The sequence below is a fragment of the Ursus maritimus genome, unplaced genomic scaffold, assembly GCF_017311325.1.
Source record: "Ursus maritimus isolate PB19 unplaced genomic scaffold, ASM1731132v1 scaffold_30, whole genome shotgun sequence".
Classification (NCBI taxonomy): Eukaryota; Metazoa; Chordata; class Mammalia; order Carnivora; family Ursidae; genus Ursus; species Ursus maritimus.
Window position 1 is genome coordinate 14,999,384 of NW_024425564.1, and position 23,738 is coordinate 15,023,121.

A 23,738-nucleotide genomic window follows, 5' to 3' on the forward strand; every position below is an offset into this window, starting at 1 on the left:
TTGGGACTGCAGAGGGCTAATCTGATAATCCAGAAAGGAGGTAAATTAGTCCTGACTCTGCTGTGTACACTCCCAATTAGAATGAAAGTAATAGGTCTTTATAAAATACGTGTCAGTTTATCTCCTTCTGTCCCATTCCGGCCGAGCCCTTCCCTGGCTCGGCTCTTCACTGCTGTTCCTGCTGTGCTCTCCCTTGGGCCTGGGTTTGAGCCCTGCTCCACACTGCTCACTGGATTTATGGGCTTGGTGAAGTCTCTAACTCCTCCTCACCTGTAAATTGGGAATACTCTACCTTGCTGGGTTATTGTTAGGACTAAATATATGTACATGCTTCGCAGATCTCGAAAGCGTCCTGGAGATTCAGATGCCAGCTGTGGTATTTATCTGCTTCATTGTTATGGATCCAAATGGTTTAGCTCCTCCTTGTTCTTCTTGCTGTCATTGTCTTTCTTTCCTCCCAAGTCCCAAGCAGTTGCTTTGGTTACCTTTAATCCTTAGCCTTTTTCTGCCTGCTACCTGCAGTGGATTCCAGTCTCTCTAGTTCCCCATGCTACACATTTTCTTTCACCCCCTTTTCCAAAAGCCAGTATGTCATGGACCAATGGCTCCTAACTCTGGCTTTGTGTTTGAATCCCTGGGGGTGGACTACAGAGATCGCCCATGCCTGGCCCTTCCCCAGAGACTCAGAGGGCCTGGGGCCCAGGCTTTGGCAGATTTGAAAAGCTCGCCGCGTGCTGCTCAGTACAGGCGAGGCTGAGGACCGCTGGCAAAGGCCTTTCTAATCTCCAGGGTCCGTCTGGACCCCTTTTGTTGCTGGAGGCAGATTGTTTAGGGCCCTATAACAGGTTTCATGCGGTGGCAAAAGTCTCGTTTTGAGTCCGTGGTAGGCAGCCAGCGGTGGTTACACTTTGGCCAAGGCATAAAGCACTTGAAAGGAGCAGGTCTGGGGTTCAAGGTGCTTGCCTCCTTTGCAGATTTCCTGTGCTAACCTCCAAGGCCGCGGCCACCACGATCGTAGCTTGGAAGGGGGCGCCTCTCTAAGAAGAGTAAGTAACACAAAATCAGGGCTGTGGAGAGAAGAGTTTGGTATAAATACTTTATTAAAGAAATCGTGTTTTCTTGTTAAAAAATACTACATTAAAGAAGAGTTTTGGGTTATCAGAACTTCCTCACAGAATCACAGTGTAAGAGAGTCCTTTCTTGACCTCTCTAGGCCATGGGTTAGCAGGACATCAATACAAACGAGAAAAGAACTCTTCAATTTGCTGATGGCCCCCGCTTCTCAGGTGTCTGAGAACGTCACTAAGTGAACAGCTTGTGTGCAATCCGATCTCTGCCTCTGCCTGCCTTTCAGACTAGGACCCTGCAAGCGAGGTGAGAGGCCGCCCGCTGTCCCCTCAGGGTGAGAGCAAAGACTTGGCTTACAGAGGCGCTAAAGCAGGGACAGTGAGAGCTGCATAAACAGGTAGAGTTTTTATTACTTGTAGTCAATGGTCGTGAAATGCCCTTCATTGGATACCATCAGATGAGGTAGGGAAGACATTCCAGTGGAAATTTGTTAATGGGGCAACATTTTTTATTTCTGTACATTTACATACAAATTTTCCCCAAAGGTACAACAGATGTGACATCATGCAGACGTTTAGCTTTGAACGACAGTTCAGAACTCAATTTAGGCTTGTGCTATGAATGAGCACCTCCAGAGTAATCCCGGTCGACATGTACAGTAACACGGTTCTTACATAGAAACCTCAGATGTGGGGTTGCAGAAAGGACAGAGGGAGGGAAGTATTCCCCACTAGACATAACACACTGTACTGCTTTTCCAAAACACACAATACATTAAAGTGAGGTGTTCTTTAGAAGAGTTGAAGTGTGGGCTCCCCCAGCACGTGCGTGCGCCCGCGCGCCACCTAGGGGCCGGGCGATGCGATGGTCACACGGGTCATTTAATGGCACTTCAGTCATTTCTTGTTTGGCTCTAGGAAGTGGTAATGTTTGAGTGCAATTACTTCCTTTACGAGGTTTAGTTTTGCTCTCTTTCTGTTTTGTGGCCAAACCAACTTACCATCCCCCTTCCCCTAGTTGCAAGTGATTCTACTCTTTTAGAAAACCAAGCATTTAAAACTTTCCTATTTGGGGCACTAACGTTTAGGGTATGTGGTGTTACTGTTGACCTCTGGAAAAGAACAAGATGAAGAAAGATCCAGCCCTGTCTCAGGTGTTCACATTTGTGCATAACTTTTACTGGAAGGGGATCACAGCTCCCTGATAGGATAGCAGAACGCAGGAGTGGGTGGCGGAGGAGGAAGCTGGAGCACGTCCCTTGGGAGGTCTCCTGGGACAGCAGGGGGGTGGAGGTGGTGGGGAAGGCGGACTTGAAGCAGCAGGTGCCTGAGAAGTGTTTCCTCACTAAGCACGAAGGAAACAGGACCAAGGAGTCCACGCACTACTGACTCGTGCCAGGGAGCTGGTGGCCGCAGCCCCCTCCCACGCAGAGCTGGGCAGGCGCAGTTGTTGCCTTGCTCACTTGGTACGGGATATCCCTGAGCTCAGCCCGCACGGAAGCTTTTCTGCTTTGTCTACATCTCATAAAGGCGTTCCTTAAGAGCTTCAGATATCCCGAAGTCGAACAGCAACAGAACAGGAGCTCAGCCTAACGCCGAGGCTGCTGGGAGAGAAGAGCTGTGCAACCTCTTTGCCGAGACATCACTGATTGTTGGTGAGCTGGCCGTGTTCACATCTGCTAGCCGTTGGTCCCAAGAGCCCAGTCCTCATAGCCAGCTTCTCTTCTAGTCCGGACCACTGACAGCTTCAGGACATTTCTCACAGAAGGGGCCATGTGGCCAGCAAGGGAACACGCCCAAGTCCTGGAGGACAGCAAGTGGGCTGTCCTAGCGCTGGGGGGAGGGACGCAGACATACACCTGGCCAGCTGCGGCCGCGGGGGCCTCGCCGGCTCCTTCCCACTTTCCCACCCGCCCAGTGGCCTGGCTGCTGCGCACGTCCTGTGCTGGACTTCCTGGGTCTTCCCGCTGGGTGGCTTTGTAGTCAGTACTTTAAAAAAGGCAAAAGGTATTCCACAAGTTTGGCACATGAAGCCTGCACAAATGTAAAGATCTTCTCAAATTAAGGTGAATGCAGACGAACATTGAAACATGGAACAAAAGTGACTTAAAAGAGATGAAGGGAGGTGTGGAGGAGCGGGTGGAGCTGGGGCAGACTGCCGGGCGGCCTTCCTTCCCAGGTCCCGGTGATGAGACTGTGGGTTACTCCCTGGAATCGCGCGTGCCTGCAAGCTGGCTCCCGTCCTCACCATGTTTTTATCACATCAGCGGGCTCGTACTGGGGCCTAGCAGTTTTGGAGGAGGGTGGTAGGTGGACTGCGGACAGACTGGGTGGAAAGCTGGAAGGGGAGAAAGGGAAGTCACGTCAACCTCTTTTCTGGCCCTTTTGAGTTCTAGCAGCTGTCCGTTGGAAGTCACCTAATTGCTTCACAGACTCGAGACCACAATTTCCCTGGAAGAACACGGCTCACAGCAAAGACATGTGTTACAAAGTGCGGAGGTGGACAATTCGAGAAAGAAACCAGGCTGTCTAAAAGTTCAGGTGCCTGTGTTGCTACAAGGCAGTGCCTGCCTGCGCCAAGGAAACTGTTTGTTCGTGGCCTCCTGGGTGTCGCTGAGGAGGCCCTCCAAGTCTCCCGTGACGAGCGCCTCGGACAGGCACAGAAAGCCTGACCCGGAAGGGCAGGAGGAAGCCTTCACTGTCTGGGACGCAATGAGGAACACAATGAAAACCCTTGGCTATTGGGGACGGCGTGGGTGTTGAACTTTGGTGAGTTATTGCTTTCTCTCAACTGGTCTTGATGCTTGAAGAGGCCGGAGGTCAGGTGGACTCACCTGTGAGAGTCCCACTCCTCCCCCTGAGCCCCCCTGTGTGCTGACGGAAGTGACAGGAAGCAGGAAGCAGGTAGAGGCAGGGCTGCATGGGGAGTGGCTCCCACAGGCTTTGCAGTCTCTCAGCTGAAGTCAGTGGTGAGAGCTGACAGTCGTCCAGGCTGGTGATTTCTACGCGGCGTGTGCTCGAGATGTGGGTGACGGGCCATGTCCAGGAGAGCACCCCTCGCTCCTGTGGGTTTGCCTCAGTGGTCTGTGTTCGTTAGTTTCCTATTGGTTTTCAGTTCAGAAAGCAGCCACGTGTTCAGGTTATGCTGGCGAGGAAGCTGAGTGTGACAGAGGGGACTTTCCTGCTGGAGCTAAACCCGGGAAGGAGAATTAATGACGTGACCGCACCTCACCTCTCCACACCCTTGCTCGTCGTGAGCTCGGCCAGGCGAACCCGTGTCGGCAAACCGTGGCCTTAGTACCACTCGTTACTTAGGATTTCTGGTGAAATGTTTACACTTTCCCCCAAGGAGCTTCCAGCATCAAGTACAAAAGGATGATCTCGAAGGAAAGACTAAGCTGGTTTTAATGATATTGGGAGCTGCTTTCCCCCAACACATGGAACAGAAGCTCTTACCTCACAAACGCACACACACAAAAACCCCTTTAGAAACCATACACAGACTCTCTAGCAAAAACCTAATCATTTACATTTCGCTCTGCCTACAATGCGGTCGTGGAGACACTCCACGACAGGTCAGTCTGTCCGCACACAGGCGGCCTTGGGGGGCGCGGGCCCAGAGCGAGGGACCCCTGGCTCCTCTGCGGGGTGCTGGGCGAGGACCGCGTGTGACCTCCAGGGCCGCCGCGCTGGCTACTCACGGCGTCCTCCTCGGCAACCGTGTCCCTCTTCCGAAGGAGGCGGTTCTGTTTCGAGATCAGTCAGAGGGTGAAAGGGAATAAAGTGCTTCTCGTAAAAATGACCGAAATAAATACAAACATCTCATGGCAGAAAAGAAAGTCTGAAGGGTTTGCTTCCGCACACACACGATCCTTAGAGTTTTGGAAAGACAGAATTCCCCCACCCCAGTCGACAGTCTTGCGATCCGCGGCATCGGCAGCAGGACTGGGTTTTCCTGCCCCCCCAGCCACGTGTTCGGTCCCTGGTCTGTAAACCTGTGCCCAGACAGCCCCCCACCCCTGGAGCCCACGGCGCCCCGAGCTACATGGACTTCATGCCGTTGGCCGTGGCGTTCTCGGGCAGCCCGTCCCCTGCGGTGGCCGCGTCGTGGAGGCCGGAGTAGTCCTTGAGCTCGGCGTTGGTGAGCAGGAGGGGCTGCTCCCCCTTCTTGTGCGGCAGGAGCGGCTGCCGGGTGTAGTGCTCCCCGTTGGAGATGTTCTCGGGCAGGTTCTGGTCCCTGCTCTCGGGCAGCAGGAGGATGCAGATGATGCAGATGAGCGTGCAGCAGGCAAAGATGATGTGGTGCAGGAAGTAGCCTTTCTGGTTGTGCAGGTCGATGATGGGCGCGGTCAGCATGCCGAAGCCCGCGCTGGCCAGCACCAGCCCCAGCCCGCCGCACCTGCGAGAGCACGAGCACGCGCGGTTAACTGCGCGGGGGCGCACGGGAGCAGGATCACGGGCGACCGGGGCCTGGCCCCACCCCCGAGCATCCCACCTGCCCGATATCCCAGACCGCCTTCGCCTTGGCTATCTTCAGACCCCCTCTACTTAATATTTTCTCTCGCCAGCTCGAAATTTTTTATTTTGAAAGGCAGTGTTAGAATACTACTGTAAATGGAAAAGCACACGCCATAAATAATATGCAAGGACAAAGTATTATTAAATTATGCTATTTCCCTAGGTTTGCTCTTCAGGTAGAAGCAGGTCAGTGGGCAGGCGGGAGGTGGATTAATGGGTTAAAGAGGATATGACAGGGGCGCCTGGGTGGTGCAGTCGTTAAGCGTCTGCCTTCGGCTCAGGGCATGATCCCAGCGTTATGGGATCGAGCCCCACATTAGGCTCCTCCGCTGGGAGCCTGCTTCTTCCTCTTCCACTCCCCCTGCTTGTGTTCCCTCTCTCACTGGCTGTCTCTGTCAAATAAATAAATAAAATCTTAAAAAAAAAAAAGAGGATATGACAGACATACCAGCACTCAGAGATTTTCTCCAGCCAGAACTAGAGAGACTGGAAGATACTTTAAAGGAAAGTAATTTTTCTGGGAGTTCCTACTTATTGCTGTGTCCCGTATATTTCCTAAAATCATTCTGCACAGCACCAGTGGAAGCGGTCCCTTCTCTGCGAGCTACTGTGCCGGAAACCACACGCTGTCACTGAGAGAAAGTCACAGCAGCACCGAGCTCAGAAAGTACTGAATGTGAGCCTAGAGCATGTGCCATTGATCTCCACTCCTCTGCCATTTGGGGAACCTACCAAAGTTCCACAGAGATTAGTAGATAGGCAACATTTAAAAAAATCCATCATAGCTCGAACATCTCTCCTCTGACAGAAAAGCGTATTTGAGGGGAGAAAGTGTCATGTGGTCTCTGAGAAAGCAGTGCAGTGCTGGGCTGCAGGAAAGGGGATTATGGTGTTCACGTGACAGGAGGTCACGGTCTCACCGTGTCATGCAATGCACAGGCCAGGGAGGGCTGGCCGGTGTCTGCTCTGCAGTCGCAGTGAAGGAGCCCGGTGGACAGAGTCTGGTCTCAAGGAGGGGGGAGTAGAGTTGTTTGCTTCCCATCAGAGTGTGGACCCAGGCCAGTGGGCAGAGGGTACAGGAATGTGGACCTCAGTTGGTTTAAAGAACTTTCACTGGAGTTGCTTAAGAGCCGTGCACCACCCTTCAGTGAAGTGACCCTTCCTCTGGGATGCACGTAGGCAGGAGGCTTCTGCAGCAGGCGCTCGCGGAGCCTCAGAATCTCTTGGTTGGCACTGCAGGTAGGTCTAACTCATCAAAATACTGACCAATAAGGGCTTGAGACACAAGCTCACCGTACAGAAGTCAACTGTATGTGGACATGCTAGCAACAAAGAAGCTGAAAGTGAAATTAAGAAAATTCTATTTATAGTAACATCAAAAAAACAAAATACTTAGAAATAAAAAAATGCAAGACTTGGGGCACCTGGGTGGCTCAGTCGGTTAAATGTCTGACTCCTGATTTTGGCTCAGGTCATGGTCTCAGGGTTGCGGGATCGAGCCCTGCGTCGCGCTCGTGCTCAGTGCATAGTTTGCTTATCCCTCTCCCTCTGCTCCTCCCGCCTCGCATGTGCACACGTGCTCTCTCTCAAAGAAATAAATCTCTAAAAAAAAAACAAACCATGCAGGACTTGTATACTAAAGACTGTAAATCATTGCTGAGAGAAAATTAGAAAGATAAAATAAAGAAGAGACAGTCCATGTTCATGGATTGGAAGACCCAGTACTGTTAAGATGGCACTTCTTCCATCATAGATGGAATGTGCAGATTCAACACAATCCCTATCAAATTTCCAGATGCTGTTTTTTTCTCCCCAGAAAATGATAATCTGATGCCAAGATTTATATGGGAATGCAAAAGATCCAGAACAGCCAAAACAATTTTGAAACATAACAGAATTCAAGGACTTATCGTCCCAATTTCAGCTTTCGTATAAAGCTATAGTAACAAAGGCAGTGTGGTACCGGTGTATCGACAGATCAATGGGACAACTGAGAGTTCAGAAATAAACTCTTCCATTTATGGTCAACTGACTTTTCACAGAGGCAAATTCAACGGGGAAAGGAGAGTCTTTTTAACAAGTGGCTGGGACGACTGGCCATCCACGCGCAAAAGAAAGAAGTTGGGCCTTTACGTAACATCATACACGAAAGTGAGCTCAGAATGGATTACTGACCTGAATGTAAGAGCTAAACCTTTGGTAACACTTTTAGGAAGAAAATATAAGGGGAAATCGTTGCGATCTTAGGTGAGGCAAAGATTTCTTACATATGACACCAAAAGCAGGATCTAGAAGAGAAAATGATCAATAGGACTTCCTCAAAATACTTCTCAAGAAAATGGAAAGAGAAGAAACAGACTGGGAGAACGTGGTTACTGAGCATGTCTAAAAGAGGACTTGTGCCCAGAATACATAAAGAACTATCTGTAAGAAGACAAGCAGTTTAAATAATGGGACAGGGACTGGACTAGACATTTCTTCAAAGACACTGTACAAACTATAAAGAATTCGTATCACCCAAGCAGATGTACAGTGTCACTGGTCAGTAGACAGGTGCAGATCCCAACCACAGCGAGATACTGCCTCACACCCACTAACACAGCAACAATCCAAAAGGCAGAGGACGGGGGGCGCCTGGGTGGCTCAGTTGCTTAAGCATCCGCCTTCGGTTCAGGTCATGATCCCGGGGTCGGGGGATCGAGTCCCGCATCGGGTTCCCTGCTTAGCGGGGATCCTGGTTCTCCCTCTGCCTGCCGCCCCCCCCCTGCTTGTGCTCTCCTTCTCTCTCAAATAAAAAAATACAATCTTTAAAAAAAAAACAAAACACAAAGGCAGAGACTGAGAAGTGTTCGTGAGGCTGCTCAGAGAATGAGACCCACAGCCACGGCCGCCAGGAAGGAAAAGTGGGGCAGCGGCCGTGGAAAAGCTTGTCAGTTTCTGAAACAGTTACATGTAAACCTTCGTGTGACCCAGCAATTCCACTCTCATGAGATACAGGAAACCTGTAGCCCACAAAAACTTAGAAACGAATGTTCGCTGTAGCATTATTCACGGCAGCCAAAAATCAGAAAGAAACCCAATCCATCACCTGGCGATGGATAAAGTGTGGCAGATCCCGTACAACGGAACAGTATTGTGCAGGAAGGACTGCAGTACTAACACCTGCCATGGTTACACTCAGTGACTGTAGAGTCCATTCATATGAAATTTTGAAAAAGCCGGGGGGCAGGGAGCAGATCTACAGAGACAGAAAGCAGATGAGTGATTGCCTGGGGCTGCGGGTGGGGACAGGGACGGACTGCAAAGGACCAGGAGGGAACTTTGTGAGGTGATGGAAATGTCCGATACCTGGATTTATGGGCATGATTGCACTGAAGATCATTGGTTTGTATGTTTAAGATGGATGCACGACATGGTATGTAAATTATACCGCAGTAAAGCTGTTAAAAACAAACCCACCAAATTGTTCCGGCTGTGGGGACTGGGGCCTCCTGCTGACGCAAAGCCCCAAAGCTGCCAGTGTGGGCCGGCCACCCAGGCCTCCCCTGTCCCCCCTGCTGCTCAGGCTGGGGGGGGTCCACTCTGCTGTGCCCACCATGTGGTTCAGCAGTGGGTTCCCTCTCCCTGGGACCTTCCCAGGGGCTTTGCTGTCAATAGTGAACCCAAAGAGTCCCTGCCATCTACAGCAGGCTCTCTGGCTGGCCAGTCCTAGATCCACACAAGTGACAGGAACAAGGGGGACTTGGCGTCTTGGGGCTGCCCAGGTCGACAGCTGTCCCGAAGGGCCACCGTAACGCGGACTATCAGAGTTGATGGTTAAGACAGGAATCAGTACAGAAAAGAAACACTTTTTCTCAAAGAATGGAACAGAATGACAGTCACGTGTGTGTGGGTGGGACAATGTGAGGGGGGTCTCCCTTCCTCATTTTGTAACGTTTCATAACAACAAAAGACACTGCTCTCGTCACTTCTCTCAACCCCAAATGAGAAAAGGCCTTGTATCTCTGCTCACGGGAGGGCGTGCCTCACACCCCTCCTGCTGGGTGGGGAGGGGTGGGGCATACTGCCCTCCGGACAGAGCCAGAGCCCGGGAGTGGCCAGACTCTCCCCTGCCCCAGCCCCTCTGTTTAACCCGTGCCCAAGCCCCATGGCTTCCAGTTCAGCCCATCTGGGTCACACTCGCCTACTTGGCCTGTCTTGCATCCTCCTACTCTCTTGGGCTCTTTCCTCACTGCTGACAACGTGACTCTTCTAGAATGTGGAGTGGATCATGCCACTCCCTTTCCCAGAGTCCTCCGAGGGCTCCCTCCTGCCCCTGGCCGAGCCCCGGCCCCACATCTGCCTGACCCGCACCCCCAAGCCCCCAGCTCCTGGCTCTCTCCCTCACTCCCCCCCGCCCCGTGTGGAGGCTCCGGCCTCTCCGCTCAGCTCAGCTCTGCCAGGTCCCAGGCGGCAGCAGTCTCCTCACATGCTGCTGAGGAGGGAGAGGGGGCCCTTCCCGCGGTCCCCAGGCCTGGCACAGTTCCTGGCATGGAGGCTCACCGGCGTCCAGCCTGGCAGCCGTCGGCCGCCGGGCCCAGCGCCCTGCACGCACAGGCCAGGCCGGAGCAGCCTCCAAATACACGCTCCTGCTCCTGGGGCCGGAGTGCGCCGGTTAAGGGCACAGGTCAGGAGCCAGCGGGCCTGGGTTTGAATTCTGACTCCACCACCCATAAGCCTCACGGAGGCTCAGACAAGGAGACAGGAAGGGCACATCAGCAGAGACCGGGGCGCTGGTGTCCCTACGTCCGGGCCAGGAAGTGCCAAGCACACGCTGGCTGTTATCATCCCCAGTTGTCTAAGCTCCTTCTTCCTTCTTCGTTGGCCTCACGAGGCAGAAATAGTGCTGTATTTCTAACGTCTTTCTTGCTGCATTAATACTGAACAAGCAACAAAGAGCTGCAGGTGAAGGGAGGACAGGGAGATCAGTGGATTGGTTGGGGTGCTGGTGTCCCTCCGGGGAGCACTGGGGAGAAGCCTGATGGCTGGGCCGGGGGCTGAGCAAGTTCAAGCACTGCGAGGAGGACAAGGAGGACGAGAAGATGAGCCCTTCTCTTGGGTCCAGAGCCTCCAAAGGGGGGCAGAGTGTGCTGGCACCGCTATGGTCCTTCCTCTCCCCACCCCCCTAGTCCCCCCCCACTCCCTCCTGCTGCTCCTTCGCATACACACATGCCTCCCAGGGCCCCTGTCCCTTCAGTGTGCCCCCTGCGACCCCCCCCAAGGCTTCCAGAGCACAGGCTGACCAAGCTGCAGAAGTGCTCTGCCCAGCTGCCCCGCCCGTCCCCTCCCTCAGCCCGCTCGGGGAGCCCAAAGACTCTTGTGTTTGTGTGGGGGTTCCCTCACAGACTGAAGAGGTTTTCAGGGGCAGGGACCAGCAGATTTCTAAAATGGCCCCAATGATTCACACCTCCAGGCGTACATACCCTTGTATCTTGAGTGTGAGCTGGACCTAGTAATTTACTTTTCACCAATAAAATATGGCAAAGGTAATGAGATGTCCCTTCCATGATTCGGTTACAAAAGACTGACTTCTAGCAGATTCTCTTGCTGGCTTCGATGAAGCAAGCTGTTCCGTTGTTCTACTCCAGGTGGCAAGGAAGGAACTAAGGTGACCTCCGGCCAGCAGGGAACTGAGGCTCTTGGTCCAATAGCTAGTGAGGAACTGAATCCGCTGTTCTGGTCCGAATGTCTGTCCCCCCACCCACCCCAATTCATATGTTCAACTCCTAATCCCCAGTGTGATGGTTATTAGGAGGCGGGGACTTTGGGAAGTGATTAGGTCTCACGAATGGGATTCCTGCCCTTAGAAAAGGCACCCAGAGGGGCGCCTGGGTGGCACAGCGGTTAAGCGTCTGCCTTCGGCTCAGGGCGTGATCCCGGCGTTATGGGATCGAGCCCCACATCAGGCTCTTCAGCTATGAGCCTGCTTCTTCCTCTCCCATTCCCCCTGCTTGTGTTCCCTCTCTCGCTGGCTGTCTCTATCTCTGTCAAATAAATAAATAAAATCTTTAAAAAAAAAAAAAAAAAAAGAAAAGGCACCCAGAGAGCTCCCTCACCTCTCCACCATGTGAGGGGTAGAGGGAAGATGGCCGTTGATGAACCCTGAAGCAGATTAACTGAACACCAAATCTGTGGACACCTTGATCTTGGACTTGCAGCCTCCAGAATTCAATTACTGTTGTTTATAAGCCACCCAGTCTGTGGCATTCTGCTCTAGCAGTACAAACACACTGAGACCAATTACTGAATGAGCTTGAAGACCGATCCTACCCTGGGGGACCGCAGCGTGTGGGAGACCCCAAGCGGGGGGCCTGGCTAGGCTTTGCCAACTCCTGCCCACAGAAACTGTGAGACAACAAGCCCGTGTTGTTGCAAGCCACTACGTTTTGGGATAATTTGTTACACAGCAATAGATAACTAGTACACTCAGCGAGTGATGGAATTTCCTAGCCTTAGCTATGGAAGAAAAGACAGCCACCTCTCACCCAGGCTGTGATATGTCACCAGTCCTATGTGTTAGAAGCCTTTTGCCAAGGGAGTGACGGGAAGGGCTGTAGGAACAGTCACACCATTGTGCTACTGGGCTGTCAAGGGGACACAAATAAGGAATAGTAATGTTTTGGGGGGCATCCCCCAGATACCAGCCCCCGTCCCAAGCAGAGGGTCCCAGACCACCTTCTGAAGACTCTCTGCACCTTTCTGTTAGTATTTCTTCGTATGCCTACTGTCCTTATTTAGTCCATGAGCTTGTCAAGGGCAAGGATTATTTTCTAGAATACCAACCAGTACGTATTATTTATGCTTAATAAATATTGGATGTTTATGGATTACACTGGCTTCCTAGGTAGGAAGGTCAGCTCACCCAAATGAATGGGGCGGGCTAAAAATAGGTGACCGTCAGGAAGAGCGATGTGATGGGAGCTAAGAACACGAACACCTGAAATAGCTGCTTCGTCCTTCTGGTTGTTGTGGCCACTCCGGAAGCCACAGGCTGTTGCAAGGGACAGATGGATGCCAGGGATAATGGATGTGTCTCCTTGGGGCTTTAATACCAGGAAGACGTCCTTTTCTCTGAGGGCTTCTGGGTTTCCGTGGGACCTCCCTGTCACCACACGTGGATGGCACGGACAAGCAGAGAAGGAGACTGACCTTGCTCAGTGCTTATAAAGTCCACACGAGAGTTAACCTCCAGGAAGGGAGAGTACACACCCACGGGGAAGGGTGTGCACAGAGTCACTGTCAAGGGAGCGGAGGTCAGCCTGGGACAAAGTCTTGCTTCATAATGCCAAAATATATATTATATTAATAAATCATGTCAAATATATTTACGGTAGGATTAGACAGCTTACGTAAGTATCCACGTATGTAAGTGTGTGTACGTATATAAAATGCAGTCTACGTACGTGTGCATATATAATATGCAGTGTTTCTTTATGTATTTTTCCCACAAAAGCAATTTTCTGTTTGGTTTTATCTTGAAATTTTTCACTAAGGTTAGGAACGCTTTTGAAAGAATTTGTTATACCATTCTTGGCTTTGTGTTGTCTTTGTGAAATCTCCGTTTAGAGAATGGGGTCATTATTACACGCTTGGGTTTCAGGGGCTTATCTTCCTTTTCCTCCCCTGAAATGCTAACTTTGTGCATTTTCTGCTTTTCTTTAGATTGTCACTAGAGGGCAGCATATGCCCATGTGTAAATATCAAAGCAGGTAGCCACCTCAATTCACAAATAAAAGAAGGGGGGACGGGTGTGTGTGTGTGTGTGTGTGTGTGTGTGTGCAAATTTCGCCTCCCTGTGCTTTAGGAGCACAGAAAGTTTTAATATCCACTGGATATCTTTAATTCACTAGTAATAATATCTAAATTAAGGATATAAAGGCGATACACAGGCAGACTTATTATTAGAAGTAGCAAGCTTAAATTAAAAATTCCAGAGTCTTCAAATCGTTCTTTAAACATGTGAACACCAAGCATCTTGAGTTTAAACAGAACAAACAAACCTCCCATTTCTCACTTCCTCTTCTCTCTTACTTAATTTGTCTTGACTCCATTTCTGTGAAGTCAAGGATAAACAAATATTTGTGCCAGTTTTGCAGAAATAAATATAACTGCCAAAAATACTCAGGTAGGAATCATTAATAATATCCATTGTCATCTCCTGAGGCTGGACCCTTCTATATTCTCTTTCTCCCCTCAGCATCACTACCCTGTAACGAGGCAGTCCTAACTCGTCTCATTTTAGGGCAAAGAGATGAAGTCTGGCTAAGGGACCTGCCTAGGGCCGCGCGGAGGGAAGTGGCCTCTGAGATCACACACAGCTCCATCCACTCTCTTGGCGGAAGATCCGCTCTCTTGGCGGAAGATCCGCATCTGAGGCTCGCGGCCACATCCCCTACGCTTTGTTTGTTCTCCATCCTGCTCTGAATCCTAGCCTGCGTGCCTTCGCTCCTGGACCTTAGCATTTGTTCGTTCTATCCGTTTGTGTGTCTGTCTATGTGTGTGTGTATTATATATGTAAATATATCACATATATTTAAGACATGAATTTTTAAAGAAGTTTAACAGACTCCAGATGCCACATTACACAGGCCATCTTTGTCCTTGGTGCCTGTTCTCGAGGCACCTTTAGAGCGGAGGACATCAGGGCCCAAGTTCTTCGTCCCAAGGTGGGAATAGGGAGGAGTTACTCAGAAGGAAGTTCTCCAAGAAAGCAAGTTCCAATAAAGAAGTTTCTGGAGAAGGGAGTGGGATAGCCCGAAGGGGAAGAAAGCGGGAGATATTGGGAATGAGCAGCTGAGCTCAGACAGAACAGAGCAGTAACAGCGAAGGCCCAGGGGCCCTGAGGGAGCCTGTGTGCAGCTGCCGACAATGAAATGAGCTTGTTACGCCGGCGCCTGCCTGCCTCCTCTCTGAACTGACCGCTTTGGTGAGGGGTGAGGAGGACGGTAAAGGCCTCAGGGGCTCCCGCCTGCAGCTTCCAGATAGACACTGCCTAGAAAAGATAGTCCTGCACAAAAAGCCATCGACTGCTCCTAGACTGACCAGGCCCCGGGGCCCCTTCTAACCAAGCCCAGGGGGAGAGGGTGCTGCAGACACAGGGTCCTCCCCATCTGCCTGCAGAGGCAGCCAGCTTCTGAAGCCTCAGGAAGCGACCTGAGCAACAGCTTGTTGCCAGTGGAGAGCATCCAGACCAGGCCTGGGGGGGAGGGAAGCACGTCTCTGCAACCAAGTCTGGATGCGATCTCACGCACAACAGTAATTAATACGTTCATTAGACTCCAGTGAGTCTGTTGTCCTTGGACAACGGATTTCCACAAGCGTCTGTGCAAAAAAGTTCTTATCCTCCTATTTGCTTCTCGTTAGTGAGTCCTGGCATCTTCCCTGGGGCGACTGCTGTAGTTCAGAAGGGATGTTTTTAATAACAGCCTGGTAGAAAAGGGCTCGTTTGGTATTAAGAAAAATGAACCTCCTGAAACACTGTATGTCAATTAGGCTTCAGTGAGTAAGAGAAACAGACCCCAAGCCGCTCTCCCTCGTTTATCTGGGATTTAGCTGTAGGGGGAGGGGAGGAAGGTCAGTTTCTGTCCCAGGTCACTGCAGGGGAACTATCCCCGACTGTGCCTGGGAGAAAGAGCCAGGCCGCTGAAGGGGAGGGGTTCAGGAGTGACACCAGGACCCCTTCCCTCCCGGCCAGAGACCCCCTTTGGACTCGATCTCCTTTCATCCCTCTGTGAGTACAAAAACAGCACCGAAGGTCAAATTTTTTTCTAGTGTGTCATCTTGGCAAGCCAAATCGAAGAACGTATTTGTTGAGTTTCTATCCCCAAATAATCTTGGCAGGTCTGCACCGAAGAGGAAGAGGATAGTGTTTTTCCTTCAGTTTAGCTTGTTAAGCAAAATGCAACAATGACTAATGAGGTCCACCAACCAGCAGAGTTAAGGGGTGACCACCCCCAAAGAAAGGTCCACAATCACACCAGTCTGCAGAGAGAGCAGCTGGAAAGCCAGAGGTCCAACCTTGACTTCTGCTCTAGTGAAAGAACCCTTTTCGCTGGATTCTTTGGTCAAGGAAGGAAATTTTAACTAGGTAAAGAAAAGACACAGAGGGAGATGCTGTCTGCCTGAGGCATTTTGCAACCTGGAGCCTGAAATAAGCTTCAGGCTGTTCTCTTCGCTTCGGAGAGGGTCCGAACAGGATGAATTACTTGGCATTCAATTCCTTTTTTCCTTACACAATTCCTTGGCATTTTATCCCACAGGCACCGAGTAGCCTTCAGACATGGTGTGCACTGTAAAACTCTGGGAGAATGAAGCAAAATGAGGTCATGTGAAAGATCTCTTGTCAGCATGACTCCTGGAAATGTGGGAAGAAAGTCCGTGAACCTACCTGCCTTTGCCCAGAGCCCTTCCTAGCACCCGAGGGGCTAAAGTAATTAGTCTGCACGAGTCCTGCCTGGAACTGTACGGGGCTCTACTTGTTTGCCTGCGTGGGAAAGTCAGGGTGGACGGGTGTCATCATGCTGACTTCTGGGTTTTCTTTCACAGCTGAATAATTGCCTAATTTATTCACAATTTATATTTTCCAAAAGCATGTGTGTTAGCAATGCTAATGATATTCCCATGCAAAGTTCAGTGTGATGCCAGTCCCGATGAGCTCTTCCGTAAGTCACAAACAGTAATTACCAGGAAAATGACATGATTCTGTAGCTAAGTGATGCCCTTTTACATGAAGACACACCCTTTTATTACGCTGTAACCTGAATAACATTCAAGGGTGGGTAGCATCCAGGTACCACTATCTGGGACTAGCACCAAGAAGGGATCAAACGTCACTCCGTGAGCTAAGACAAAAGTGGTTAAGCCCGAGCTAATACCCCCATGCAGCGCCTCCTGCACCCTCCCTGCTCCTCTGGCTCCTTGCCTGGATGGAGCCCAGGGTCAAGTTCTCAGCTGACTCTCAGGGGCCTCAGAGTCAGGGCAGAGCTCCCCATCGGAAGCCCTGACATGCCCGGCGTGCATGCTGCACCCTGGTCCGGAGGCCAGGGCGGGACACAGCTGATGCTGGTTCATTCCGCAGGAGCCCTGATACGACACCCAGACACCCAGCCCCCTCCGGAGTCTCAGGGAGAAGGCGTGGTGTGGGGCACCTCCCATGACCTACCTGATTACCGTGGGGGTGATCTCTGCACAGAAGAACACACTGAGGCTTCCCACTGCGTGGGAGGCGAACATGCCCACGATGGAAAACGCGATGGAGAATTTGTCCTTGACACTATCACTCATACCTGAAGGAGAATCAGAGGGAGACAGTGAGGGGGGCGGGCAGAAGGGAAGGGAAAAGGAGGCTGGCAGGCAGGTGGTGGGGGGCAATGCAGAGACAGCAGCTGGACAAGGGACAGGGGAGGGTCTAGGACCACATGAAGGGTCTTCCCCCATCCCCCTTCCCCAGTGCGGGGTGCAGCCTGGGGCACTCAGTTCCCTCTGGAGACTGGGGAGCACCTCTAGGTGTAACAGGTCAGACCCTCTTGGCAGAAGGCTTTGTTGGGGTTCCCGTGATTCCCTGTGGGCCTGGAATGCTGTAGCTCACACGGACTCGGCCAGGATTCCGGAGGCCACAAGCCATGCCTGGCAGGAGGGAAGGCTGGTGGTCTCCCTGGGGCTGTAACAACATCCCTTTCTATCCCAGCCTTCGGAGAAACGAGGCCTCTGCCTCCAGAGAGCCCTGGCTATTCTGGCCTCAGATCTGACCTGTCCAGTACCTAGGACAGGGTATGCTAGGCTGGATCGACGGGAATAAAACTCCAATAACCCAAACAGAAGAATTTATGGCCTGGAGGGACAGTGCTCAGTTGACCCGAGCACTTTGCAAATGACACCAGAGTCTGACCACACACCCAGGCCGCATCTAGCACAGAGCATTGGCATGCGGTTGGGGTCATACATTTGGTCAGCCCAGTTCCCTGCAAGGCTGTATCCTGAATGCAGGAATCTCACAGCAGAGTCTCGGCAGCACGGGCTCGGGGCAGGCCAGGCACATGCGACCAGCAGCTCTGCCATCCCCGTAGCCGAGAGCAGCAAGCTGCCGTGAGGGACAAAGGGGGACAGCAGCTTCCCCTGGCGGCACAGTCAGCCAGGTGTCCAGGCTCCCTGGGGCTTTCTGATGTCACCCAGGCACTGTCTGTAAGAGCAGCTGCAGCAGGCCCCGGGCTGACTGCCGAGGCCGGGGGGAGAGGGGAGGCCATGCGTGCAAGCCGGGCACAGACAGGGAAACGAGGTGCTCTTTCTCGAGGCGAGAAGGAGTAGAGAATACAAATGTATGCTTATAGTGTCCAACCTACGGCCAACTTCAGCTGCAACTCTTGAAGGATAAGGAGAGAGGGGGAGAGAGACAGGGAGGGGAAACCACAGGTCTGTGAGTCTTGATGAAAAGGCCCATCTGGGTGCAATAAAAAGCGGTCAAGTGCACTGCACGGGCACTGGAGGCTCACCTGAGTCTGGATGCTGGCTGTACTTCCCAATCACTGCGCCCCCGGAAATGACGGCCCCCATGTGGACGAGGATGAAGACAGTGGGCAAGGGGAGGAGAAAGAAAGGCCATTAGGTATGAAGCCACTACCTTTTCCCATGTGACTGGGTTCTCAGTGAACTCCCTTCCAGCTCTGGGTTGGCCCCACTGCCCCCCTGCCAGGCCCACTGGGGAGCAGGAACAACACCTGCTGGGGGCCAAGTGCTAGAAGGATGCAGAGACCTGTGGGTAATAGAGTCCCCTCCGGGGATTAGCACCCGACGGACAAAGCTCTTTTTGTCGGAGGGGAGGGTGAAAACACCTCTGGCCTCCCAATACGGGGATAAAACGGAACTCTTAACAGAGACTCTAGCAGCTCTTCTAGGCCTCAAGCTGAAGGCTTCACTTCATTGTGAATAATTCTTCGCGGGTTGCTGCAGTCTGTGCCCCAGCAAGTACCGCGGGGGCAGATCCGTGGGGCGGCATTTCTGTGTGCTCTGAGCCCTGATGCTCACGGCTTGGCTTCTCGCGTGCACCTAGTTCCTGGGGCTTTCCTGCTCAGGGACAAAGAGGGCACCGTGACACTCCCAGGCACTGCCCCTCCCTGCACCCAAAGCTCGGGAGCTTGCACAGGGCTCCCGGGAGGGTAACTTGGGCAGCCCCCACCAGGGGACAGACACCACTTCTGTTCCCTTATTTGTCACAGCTGAAAATAAGACCCGTCTCCCAGCAAGAGGCAGAATGCATGGGAACGTGACCAGATTAGGAACATTGCTCCCGAGTTGGAAAGGAGCTGCTCTTTAATCCAGTTTGCATGAAGAGGTTGAGAGAGTTTTGAGTTTTTTCTTTTTCTTCTGTTCCGGACGCTGACTCCCACACCTTGGAGGACGAGAAGGCTTTCTGTTTGCTCAGCAGCTCCGATGTGTGCTGCGCCGGGACAGTCCCGGAGTCGAATTCCCAGCGCTCGGGTGGGCTCTCCTGGGCATGTTTCCCCAGGGGCGCCGGGCCTGGTGCGAGAAGGTTCAGCTGCCTTGCTCTGGGCGGGTCGGAGGGATGCCTGGGGCTTTTTCCCTGCACGGGGAGCTGTCAGGCCCCCGTCATACAGCTGCAGGGGCTGCATGGATTCCCTAGCTTTTCTGTGAATTATTTTTAACATTCACTGAGGAGTTCTTTGGCCCAAAGACAAGCTGATAAACTTGGGAACAGCTGCCGAAAAGCAGTGTCCTAATACAAGGCTGTCAAAATGTCCCCCTGATTTCCCATGAAAGGGCACTCTGTTCTTCTCATCACGTGACGTATGACAAAGGCACAGGCTGGGCCTCCGTGAAGTCATGCCCACCGGGGCTCAGGGGGCCGCATGTGCAAGGAATGAGGTGTAGCCAGGAAGGCTCCCAGTTACAGGCCCACGGCCGGGCGGGGGAGCGGGGGAAGCACGGTGCACTCCATCCACGGTAGTCACCAGGGACATTCCAGTTCAAACGTTCCTTCCCGAGGCACTTTCCTCAAGCTGTTGATTTCGGAATCATAGCTCAGGTCACAGAACACTTCCCTCAAGTTTCACCCAGCTCCGTCAAACACCCTTCTGTCCCAGTCCAGCTCCCCTCCCCCAGGCTCCGCCCCCCAGCCCCAGGCCCCGCCCCCCACTCACGGTTGAGGAGGCCGAGCTGCAGGAGCGAGGCCAGGGCGGTGAGGATCACGAAGAGCAGCAGCCCGCCCCTGCGCCCCAGGAGCCTGACCACCACGCACATAGCCAGGCAGGACGCCAGGGCGATGCTGGCCACGGTGTAGTAGTCGGCGTAGAAGTTCTCCAGGAGCGGCACCTTCACCTCGTGGCCCATCATGCTCCGTGCAAAGCAGTGGTGGATCCCGTAGCCCGTCAGCCTGGGGGAGACACACAGCCGGGGGGGCGGGGAGGCAGTGGGCAGGCGGACAGAGGCAGGAGGGATCAATGACCAGGAAAGAGGCAACTCGGCACGTCACGGCAAACATGCTGTCACCGCGAGCGAGAGCATGACCCGTGCAAGGCAAAGGGACTTCAGAGACACGACAGGAGCCTGCCCCTCATGGGGGGGGGGCGGTTCGCTCTCCTCCGCCATCCTTTAGCAGAAGAGTGGGGGCGTTAAAGCAGTGAGACCTTCCGTTCAAACACCATCCAACAAATCCAGCATGCATGACGAAGCACTCCCCACGCATCAGCTCACTTCGTCCCACGTGGGCACCCTAGGAGCTCCCGTCAGACCCATTTCACAGATGGGCAAAAAGGCCTATGGAGGTTCAGCAGCTTGCACCAGTCTGCGGAGCTGACAAGGGACAACTTCGAAGACATCCTGCCTATCTGGGCCTCTGCCTCTTCCTTTAGCATTCAGAATTCTGGAAACTCGGGGATCCATCCAGAGAACTACCCATTCCTGCTGCTATTGACAGACACGCCCTGGCAAAGCTGTAGGAAGTCAGGCCAAATGAAGACATCTGGTCTTGGGAGACTCTGTTTCCACTCTTAATTTATCACTGTTGCCCGTCCTTTGCCCTGGGTCAAGTCTCTTTCCTGCCCCCAGCGGATCATATAAACCTGCTGGGAAACGTGTGTCGGGACCGCTGGAGGCAGATGTCCAGTCTGGGAAATGGGAATCCGAATGCACACCCGCCCCCCCCACGAGGCTGCAGGTGCACGCGCACCACGTGGGAAGCGCCGTGAGAGCTCATTCATGACATCAGCACTCGGCAGCCGTCCCAGAGCCAAAAATTTCCTTCTCTCCCAACCCCTCTTCCGTGCTTTGGGGAAATCAAAGTGCTTTTATCACACCATGAGGATGCGTCAAGGTCAACTGCAACAGACCCCTGCCCCCACAGGAGGAAGCTGCTGTTTGCCAAGTGAACTCATTTCCACTTGGGAAATCCTCCGCAGAGGGCCTGCTGGGGCCATCGTTTTATCATCGAGCAACCGGTGAGATTCGGTTCCTCTCTCGGGATCCCAGCTGACTGTCTCTGCTTCTCAGCCTACTGAGGTCTCATGGAAATCTTCTACCTTTTTGTGCTGGTAAGAAGGCAGTCTTCTGACCACAACAGGTAACAAGGTCAGAGAGATGGATTCCCCTTCCCCCAAACAGGAAGCATTAAAATGGAAACTTGGCATCTCCTCTATGTCACAATTTGTGTTTTTTTCCCCGAAATAAAAGTTGGAGAGGTCATTGCATTTTTAATGGTCCCATTAGCCTAGCTAGCTAGCGTCTGTCTGAGACTGGACAGCGGCATGGTGGCCCTGTCGGGAGCCAGCTCTGGGCAGGGAGGCTGAAGCCTCAGGGCTCGGGCCCTGACCCACTGTGTGCCTAAGGCCTCTGTCTCCCCGAGTGTAGGACAAGGGTGTATGTAGGAACCCCCACATCGAGAACTGATTAAGTGGAGCTGCTTTGATAAAAACAGCTGTAGGGAACGGTGGGACCAGAGCCCTGACCCTGGGCCTCTCTTTTTCCCAGACAGAAATCCTGAGGCCTTTCACGGACGAGTGTCAATCCCCCCCCCCCCCCACATAGCCTCTAACATCAAATGAGAGTTAACACCCCCTCACCTTAAGTGACCTCTGACCCTGAGTGAAGGCCACCTTGTGTGGTCAGGGAAGGGCGAGATTATTGTACTGTGAGTCAACACGAGAAAGACCTTCCTGGTAACACTGATGCTGGGGCTTAACCCAGGGCCTCTCAGCGAAGAGCAAAGCCTTGGGCTGGTCAGAGGCCCCTGTATGGCCATAATTCAGGATCCAGCTGTGCGAAGAGGAGGGTCCCGCTGTCCGCTCCTCTAGCCCCCCTCTTTTCCAGCCTCTCCCTGACCTCTGCCCTCTCCGTGTCCCTCTTGAGACTCACGAGTTCACACACAGGACCACGATGTTTTTCCACAGGTTCCGGGTTCCCACCACTTTCACGATGCAGACCTTCTTGGGCCTCCGGGAAAGCTCCTTCTCCAGCTCTGCGGGGAAAGAGGGCCTGTGACCTCTCGGCAAGGCCCCGGGCAGGCGGCCTCCCAGATGTTCCCGAATTTGGGCATCATGACAAGGAGAAACATTTTTTTTTTTCTTTAAGCCAGGGGATAGGGTCTGGCTCTCAGGATAGAAAATGAACCACAGAGACACTAGCTTTGCAGTTCCAATTTCCCCGTGGGGCCTGAAGGGCCCACACGTGCCGTCCGTGTCCCTTGCCACTGCGAGGGCTTTAGAAGCAGGATCCGAACAAATAAGCCATTGGGGTGGACTCACGCCGCTTTGCCTGGGTACAAAACCAAATGACATTCTAGGTTACGGAGGCACTAATCCGGTTCAGGCCCTACTGACCAAGAGGGGCTTTTCTGTGCAGCATCTGAGCTGCCTGCCCTGCCTGCTGCTCGGCGGCCAGGAGCGGCTCGTGCGCCTACGCTCCTTGACCCCCTGAGCAGCGACGTGTGGCTGCAGCGCTCCTTCCACTCTGCCCAGGGTGCAGCCACCTGCTGAGGCCAGCTCCACACGTGAGCGAACACGTGTGCGCAGAAGGGCAGCCGCGAGCGTCTGCACACACGCATACACACACATCTTAGTGCACGCTCGAAGGTCTTTGCGACCTGAGCGAGACGGACATGGTTTGGCCTCAGAGCGCTGTGCGCAGCTCCTAGGGCATGAGAAAGAGCTTCTCGAGAGGCTCAGACTCGCTCTGAAAGCCGTTCTGGAAAGACTCCCACAGCCTCCAGCGCCACATTGACGAGAGCGTGCCGAAGCCCCGCTGCCGACCTGGCCGTTTCACAGAGAAGGTTTTTTTCTTTCCAAGGAAATGCCCCCGCCTTTGGGATCTCCCCGTGCGTCTGGGAGCAGAAAGGTCCCACACTCAGCCTCTGAGGCCCCTTGCTGCTCTCCCGGCCAGGCGGGTCCTCGGGGAGTCATTCTCTACTCGGGAGCTCAAAAAGGAAAAGGAGACCTAACCCATCGGTTGGGTGGCCCGTGCAACTCAAGACTGCAAGACCACGAGAAATCAGGCAGAGACCAGAGGAGGCTGGGGAGGTGCGACCACTAAGTGGGATCCTGGGACAGGCGGTCATTCATGGAGAGACTGGTGACATCCAGGGAAAGACTGGGGTCGGTCAGGTGTACCAGGGGCAGTTTCTCAACGGAGACAATGGTCCTGTGATAATATGTTAACAATGGGGGAGACAGAGTGCAGGGTATTCAGAAATTCTGTACTGGTTTTGCAACTTTTCTGTAAACCTCAAAGTAAGTTTACTAACAAAAGCAAAACAACCAAACAAAAACAAGCAGTATGGGTGGGAAGGCCCAGTCTACTGAGGAATGGCTTCCGAGCTTGGAAGAAAGAGAATTGCCTCAGGAGGGACCCCAGAGCAGCGTCTGCAGAAGAGACCAAGCTACTGAAGGGCTCTCTGGTACTTCTTAGGGCCATTCCCACCCCGGGACGTCCCCAGTTCAACTCTCCTCTTCTACCTCCTTCCTGCCATCCCATGGCAGGAGGGTCACAAACCTTATTTGTTACAGTCTGAAGGAAAATCTGGTGCTTAACCATGAGGATTTAGGAGTTACTTATTTAAATAATTTTTTTTTGGACTAATGTCACCAGCTGGGGCACTGAAGGGAGTAGGAA

The 23,738-nt window shown here is 52.9% G+C and overlaps 1 protein-coding gene across 1 annotated transcript in view; it reads right to left on the reverse strand.

The window, feature by feature from the left end:
- Positions 1-1,458: 1,458 nt before the first annotated feature.
- SLC22A23 (solute carrier family 22 member 23) overlaps positions 1,459-23,738 on the reverse strand; it is a 174,155-nt gene continuing 151,875 nt past the window's right edge. The window contains exons 6-10 of the mRNA XM_040645011.1: positions 21,987-22,089; positions 19,778-20,010; positions 18,113-18,145; positions 16,786-16,909; positions 1,459-5,466 (exon numbers count right to left, since the gene is read on the reverse strand). Of these exons, the coding sequence (XP_040500945.1) occupies positions 5,109-5,466; positions 16,786-16,909; positions 18,113-18,145; positions 19,778-20,010; positions 21,987-22,089 (851 nt within the window). The 3' untranslated portion in view covers positions 1,459-5,108. The remainder of the gene's footprint in view (positions 5,467-16,785; positions 16,910-18,112; positions 18,146-19,777; positions 20,011-21,986; positions 22,090-23,738) is intronic.